Source organism: Tyto alba, unplaced genomic scaffold, assembly GCF_018691265.1.
Source record: "Tyto alba isolate M040663 unplaced genomic scaffold, T.alba_DEE_v4.0 Super-Scaffold_10, whole genome shotgun sequence".
Classification (NCBI taxonomy): Eukaryota; Metazoa; Chordata; class Aves; order Strigiformes; family Tytonidae; genus Tyto; species Tyto alba.
The window spans coordinates 29,090,500-29,097,426 of record NW_024881262.1 but is presented as its reverse complement, the minus strand read 5'-3'; the positions used below and the strand labels follow the sequence as shown (position 1 = coordinate 29,097,426).

General features: G+C 52.9%; 1 protein-coding gene across 1 annotated transcript; it reads left to right on the top strand.

The window, feature by feature from the left end:
- Positions 1–311: 311 nt before the first annotated feature.
- Positions 312–6,642, top strand: LOC104361941 (aquaporin-12). The gene is made up of 3 exons (XM_009968162.3): positions 312–3,313; positions 3,784–3,900; positions 5,591–6,642. The coding sequence occupies exons 1-3, from the start codon at positions 2,707–2,709 to the stop codon at positions 5,770–5,772; spliced, it is 906 nt and encodes a 301-aa protein (XP_009966464.3). The 5' UTR covers positions 312–2,706; the 3' UTR covers positions 5,773–6,642.
- Positions 6,643–6,927: the final 285 nt, after the last annotated feature.

The window sequence follows — 6,927 nt, the reverse complement described above, 5'->3', positions numbered from 1 at the left end:
GGCATAATTACAGGCAGTGGATGGGAAATTGTTTTTAAAGACCTCTGAACATTTACTTCCTAAGGCCCAACTCTTGAAACACTTGAAAAGGAGAAGGGAAAAATCAGTTCTTGTGGGAAGGAAGAGAGGTTGGGATTTTTTTTTCCAGTTTTACCATGGGTGTCACGATGTTTTCCATGTCACAGCTGCGTTTGGAGGAAGGGGGTGAGAACACACTTGCTTCTTAGACCTTAGTGCGTGGCAGCTTTCTTTTGTAAGAGTAGCTGGAAATATTAGTGTAAGGGATGTGTGTTGACCACCCCCACCCCCCCCACCCCCTTTTTTTTGTTGATCTGGAGCTCAATGGCTGAGATGCTCTCCAGAGGGGAGCTGTCAAAGCTCTCGTCTGCTCTAGCAAAAAAAAAACCCCAAGGTTCAAATGCTGACGGAAGGGATTGAGACGCGGTACGGGGAGATCTGTGACGTTCCTCTGTGCAAACTGCCCGTCTATCTCCTGCATCCCGTGAGCCAGCAGTTTTCTTCCAGGGACTTGGGTTTTGGGCTGATGTTGCTGGGTCCTTGAAAGGTTTTGCTTCCAAAGGTAGAACTCTACCAGTTTCTCTGCTTTTGAGAAACACAGAAGTAGAGGAGACAGAAATTAATTGGATTATGATGTTAATTTTTTTTGTGGTCTCTTCTGTAGTGATGAGTAGCTTTGTCTGACCGGCACTTTGGTGCTGCCAGAGGTGAATTTTCAAGAGGCCAAAAATACTAATTTCACGATTCTCTCAAAGCTTGCATCATCTTCCTTTATTTGGGCAAGGTCATTTGCTCATTTGAGGTGAAAGAGTCATACTTACCCTGTCTTCCAGAGAGAGAAATGGATTAAAAATGGTAAAATTATGATACGTTTTGAGGCAGACCAACCAAACCCAGGGCAGTTCTGGTGGGGGGAGAGAGGGTTTGGATGCTGGGCTGTTTTGCAGCATGGTCCCTCTCCTTGCTTGGGCTTCCCAAGGTCTCCAAAGCAAATGCTGTGTGCAGCTATCGCTGGGGACCCAGTACCATGCCAAAACCACCCTCGGGTGGGCACTTGGTGATGGAAACAACTATGGGAATGATGAGGGGAGGGAGAGCGTTGCAGGAGGAGATGCCGAGGTTGGCCATGACCTTCACAAACATCTCCAGAATGCCCTACCAAAATGTCACTGTTTTTTTTTTTTTCTGCCGCAGGAAGGTCTATAAGGGAGAGAGGCCGAGCAGCCCAACACCTTTGAAACATACGGTCCTGGTTTCCACGGGTTGGTTCTGTGTTGCTGTAGCCAGTTTGAACTGTATTAAGTGCCTCATCCCTGGCTCAAGCATGCTTCAAGCCCGTGTCTCCTGGCAATTTCTTTTATAAATGGCTAGGGGGGAAAATAAAATGGCATTAATAAAAGCTCTTGGCTCCTTGCATGCGATGGGGCGGTGAGAGGAGTCTGTGTTAACCTCTGGTGCCGCCTGTGCAAGGGTGCAGGACCGGGCTTTGCCCTGGGCATGGTGTGTGCCCAGCAACTGTTTCCCAGGATGTCCCCCTGCTCGTTCCCATGATAGAGGAGCACACCCCGGGCACATTTCTCCCTGCAGCACGCCGGCGATGAAGGAGATGCTATTCTGACTGTAAGGATGGGAAACGTGGGCTCAGGGTGGTGTAATCCCTGCTGCAGAGCAGGGAAGTGTGACCCAAAAGACACTGAATGAGTTGTTCATCTTCTGTTAACCACGAGTCCCCGATAAGACGACGACATCCCCCCTTCCTGCCGTGGCCTGAGCTGCTCTTGTGCTTTCCATCGCTCACTGTCCCCTTTCTTCCCACAGATACTGGCGGTGGGAGTCCGGGGGGTTCCCAGTGACCTGGTGGGAGCTGGTGCTGCGGATGCCACCGCTAGAGTCGTGGATGAAGCAAACACGGCCTGTGTTGCCACCTGTGATTGCTGTCGACTTCATCGTGTATTCGAAGGTCTAACCCGAATGTGGGTTTCAGAAAAGTCGGGTGATGACGACACCATGGGGTGGTTTCGGTGGAGCTGAGAACGATCCTGTCCCCTATATGTTACCAGCAGGAGGAGTTGAAATGTCACTTGCCACTGGAATGCCACCCGCAGACCGAATGGCACGAGCAATTAGCATCACCACCACCAAACGAGGTGAGGTCTTAATAGGGAGCAGTAAGCAAGCTGGGCTTTCAAATTCGGCTAAAGATGAACTTTGCTGTGGCTCAGAGCGGCTCTGCCCTGGAGAAATGTGAACCCTTCGCATGGGTTGCTGGCTTTCTAAGAGTCCCCTCACGTCCCAGGCTTTGGAATTGGGGCAGTAGGTTGCATTTTATGGTGCCAAGCAGAAACGAAATCAAGGTGTTGGCTCCTTCTGGAAGACCTAAGCAGCTCCGGGCTCTCAGGTGTGCACGCTGGGGTTTGGAGGCTCAGTGACTGCGTTGGTGGAGATAACCCCGGACCTGCTTGCTGGAACAAACAACTCGCTGGCTGATCCAGCTGTGGGTGAGTCCATCAGCTCCCTGCACAGCAGCCTTTGCCCCGCAGAGAAGGCAGCACATGTGGCGGTTCCCAAGCCTGTCGGGCTGCGCCACGTTTGCTTACGCATGGCTTTATAAAGAGGAGGAGGTGCAGGAGCTTTCCCTGCTCCTTCCCACGGTTTGGTTCGGTCGCTCTCCTCTGCTTAGCCTTGGCCATGGCTGGCCTGAATGTCTCCCTTACTTTTTTTTTCCTGGTTGTTGGGGTGTGCCAGGCGCTCAGGCGGCTTTCCAAGAGGCTTCTGTCTCCTGGAGCATACGGCTGCCTTGCCAGAGAACTTGCTGGCTCGTTACAGCTGTGCATGAGCTGCCTTGAGCTGAGGATGCTGACGGAGATCGGCCCGTGGGGTGGTGGCTTTGGCCCAGATGTCATCCTGACTCTGCTCTTCCTTCTCTTCACGGTTCACGGTGCCACTCTCGACGGAGCATCCGCCAACCCGACTGTCTCTATCCAGGAGTTCCTGCTCCTTGGGTCCAACCTCGCAGCAACAGCCGCCAAGCTGCTGGCCCAGGGTGCGGGCATGGGGACGGGCTGGGCTCTCACCAAGCTCTACTGGGCGTGGGAACTGACGCCTTTCCACCTCATCCAGAACCTGATAGCGTCGGAGTGCAGCTCCTCCATCCACACGTCTCTGCACCATGCTGCCTTTGTGGAAGGCACCTGCTCTTTCATTTTTCACCTTGTCCTTCTCAAGCTGTGCCGGAGTTACCCGATGTACCGGGTCCCTGCTCTGGCAGCAACCGTCACCTTCCTGACCTACACAGGTGAGCAGCGCTTGCCTTTCTTTTTCTAAGTAATTCAGAAAAATACCTAATTTGTGTGGGAGGAACAGTCCCTTTTTCATCTTGCAAGACTTGAGAGATGACAGTTACCAAGACGTTTGTTTTCTACGTATTTGGGGGAATATTAATTTTAGGATGAATACTGCAGTTTGGGGTATCTAGCAGCTGAAATGGTCAGCCCATGAGAAGCCAAAGCTTACCTCAAAACTGGGAGCGCTCTCTTTGAACGTCCCCTAACACAACACCTCGGTCCCACACCGAACTCTGCTTCCCACAAAGCTCGGCGTGACCAGGGTGGGATTTCCCCATGTGCTGCTATGACACAGCCCCGGGGATGCAGCAGAGATGCTCCCAGCAGGCAGGAGGGGTCGTGGGTCTCCTGGCCCAGCTCTTTGTTGGTCCTTCAAAGGATGGCAAGCGAGACCCATGACCATGTTTTTCTTCTCACGCAGCTGGACCGTTCACAGGGGCCTTCTTCAACCCTGCCCTGGCCACAGCCTCTACTTTCCACTGCTCGGGGAGCACCTTTTGGGACTACGTCCAGGTTTATTGGCTGGGGCCCCTTGCAGGTGAGATCTGCCTGGGAGGCACCAGGGGATGGGGTGGGTGGGAAATGGGCAAGGCAGAAAGGCTGGATGTAACACAAACTGCTGCTGGCAAAGAACTGAACATGGGTCTTGCCAGTGGTAAGGGTCGTTTTTTTTGTCCTGCTTCCCTGTCACTCAAATCATCTCTTTGCTATCCATTTTTTAAACCCACTTTCTACATGGGACGTCATCCTGGGTTTGAGCGAGTGGGGGGTTTTTTTGGTAGCAGGGGAGGGGGCTACAGTGGTGACCCCTGGGAGAAGCTTCTTGAAGTTTCCTCAGCTCCAAGTCGGACCCAGCTCTGCACCAAGGCCGAGCCCATCGGCTGCACCTCTGCGATAACGTATTTAAAAAGGGACCTTGGAGGAGGAGTTGCTGCAGCTGTGTGAACACCAAGGTCAGTGGAGGAACGGAGGAAGAAAGGAGGGGGGAGGTGTGCCGGAGCAGAGACCCCCCTGTTTCCTGTGGTGAGACGGCAGGGCGGCCCCCCCTGCCACCCATGAAGATCTACGGTGGAGCAGACACTGATTTATGGCCTGGGAGGGGCTTTTGGTGGCCGACTAAGGTGTCTATGCCTGAAGGAGGCTGGGATCCTATGGGAAGAAGCAGCCCCTGCTGTTGTAGTTCAGTGCTGGGAGGATTGCAGCCTGCGGGGGTGTCCCACGCCGGAGCAGCTCGGGAAGGGCTGCAGCTGTGGGAGGGACTCCAGTCGGAGAAAGTTGGTGACGCATGCTGGAGCACTGTGGGGAACGCTGCGGCCCATGGGAGGGACTCACATTGGAGAAAGTTTGTGGAGGACTGTCTTCTGTGAGAGGGGGACCACGCTGGAGCAGGGGGAAGAAGTTCCAGAAGCTCCTCCCACCACAGATAGAAGAAGCAGCAGCACTGACTGCACCCCCCCATTCCCTGCCCCTGTGCTTCTGGGGGGAGGAGGTAGGGATATCAGGAGCAGAGCTGAGCCAGGGAAGAAGGGAGGGGTGGGGGAAGGTGTTCTCAACATGTGGTAATGCTTCTCACTGTCCTACTCTGTCTGTTAGGTGGTGGTGTTGTTAGTGCCTGTAATAAATTTATGCTCTTTTTTTCCTTCCCCTAACAAGTCTGCCTTTTGCCCGTGACCATAATGGGTGATTTGCCCCTCCTTGTCCTATCTTGAATCCCAAGCTTGACTTATTTTCTCCTTCTCAACACTGGAGGGGAAAGGGGGTGTGAGCAGCTGTGCGGTGCTCAGTTGCCCTCTGAGCTCGAACCGTGACAGATGCAGGCAAAACTCCTCCCGAGGCCAAAGTTTGGGGGAGATGAAGCAAAGAAGTTTTAGGGCAACAATAGACTGAGCTATGCTGTTGAGTTTTTTCACAGCTTCAGGGTGACCATGGGGAGCTGGATATGTGCTGCTCTGAGCGCAGAGAGTGGGAACAGGAGTCTGCTGGTGTGGTTTATAGCTCTTCTGGGTTAAAACAAGCCTTGCTTTTTTACATTAAGGACACAAGGGTTAAATTGTCCTTAAAGTAATATAGCAAGGGTTTATCAGCTGTCAGTGGGGACTTCAGTGGTGGTGAGCTACTTTTTGGTCACGATGAAGGCTGTGGCATGGACCTGAAAATCACTGCTCAGCCGTGGGGAGGGTGGAGATGCTCTGTGCAGCACACGGAAGGGGTCTGCGGTCTCATTTCAGGGATGCTTGCTGCCCTCTTGCTGTACCAAGGCAATATCCCACGACTCTTCCAGAAAAACCTCCTTTACAGCCAGAAGAGCAAATACAAGATACCCAAGGCAAGGGTGGCAGCGCGCGTGGAGGGTGACGAAATGCAGTGGAAGAGGAAAGAGGAGAAGAGCAATTCTGAGCCTCGGGCCTGAGCCTTGGACGGGGGCCGAGGAGGTCCCTGCAGCCCCTCTCCTGGGAGCAGGTTTCCCAGCGTGGAGGATTTTGTTGCTCATCCCACCCAGCACTCGTCCTGCCCGCTCGGTCCCTACCGCAGGGTGAGATTTTTTTAAAGCACTGCAAAGGAATCCACCGAGCTGGCCTCGCAGGATGGCTGAATCCCTGAGCTCCTTTAGGAATAGCTTTGAAAGTCTCCCTGAAGAGCCTGAAATGTTTCAAGCCTGCATCGCTGGCTCAGTGGGGGGGAAAAAAAACCAACACTTTTGCATAGATCACTGGTTGTCTTATATTGCCAGGAAGCTTACAGAAAGTCAGGACCATTATGTGGGTAGGCTTGAGCAACTCCCAGGTTCTTGCGTTGTGCAACACTTGAAATAATCTGCCCGGGTTTCTTGCAGCCATAAAAACAAAGCATAAACCAGTAACTGCCTTGGAAATTTGGGGTGAGGAGGAAGAAGGCTTCGATCTTTCGAGTTACTAAATGGATATTGGACAAAAATTGGTGTTTTTTGAGTTAAACTGAGGTCCTTGGATGGCACAGGCTGAACCCAGCAATTCTTAGAGAGGAATTAAAAATGCTCCAGGGCAAGGGAGTTCATTGGCCACAGAAGGCCCTACTCCTCTGCGGACGTGGTGCCTAGCCCGAGTTTCATGTGCTGTGGGGCAGCAAGAAACACTGCACAAAGTATCTGTGGTTAAAAAAACGAGACCCAGGCAGCCAGCATGCAGCTGGTGTGGATGAGCAAGCGCATCTTAGGGCTCCTCTCCCTGTCTACATGAAATATTCCTGACAATAAAATCAGGGTTTGTGGAAATAATAATAAAAATAAATGTTGTGGTTGGCATTTGGGTGAGTGATATCATTCCTATGAGCTCTGCGGGGTGGGAGAGATCAGCCCAGCTGAAGATGGGAGATGCCATGGAGATGTCCAAACTGACTCTGCCCTACCTGCCCCTGCTTCTGGAAGGGGGCGTAATTTGGGTGGAAATGAAACACCTGCTCGGTAAATGGGCAATGCCAGGGCACCCCAAGGGTGCTGCAACCTGGGGGTCGCTCTGCGGGGAAGAGCAGGGGCTGGGGCAGTCCCACGGGCAGCATCGCTGGAGCAGGGCTGCTGGCTGTGGCTGGA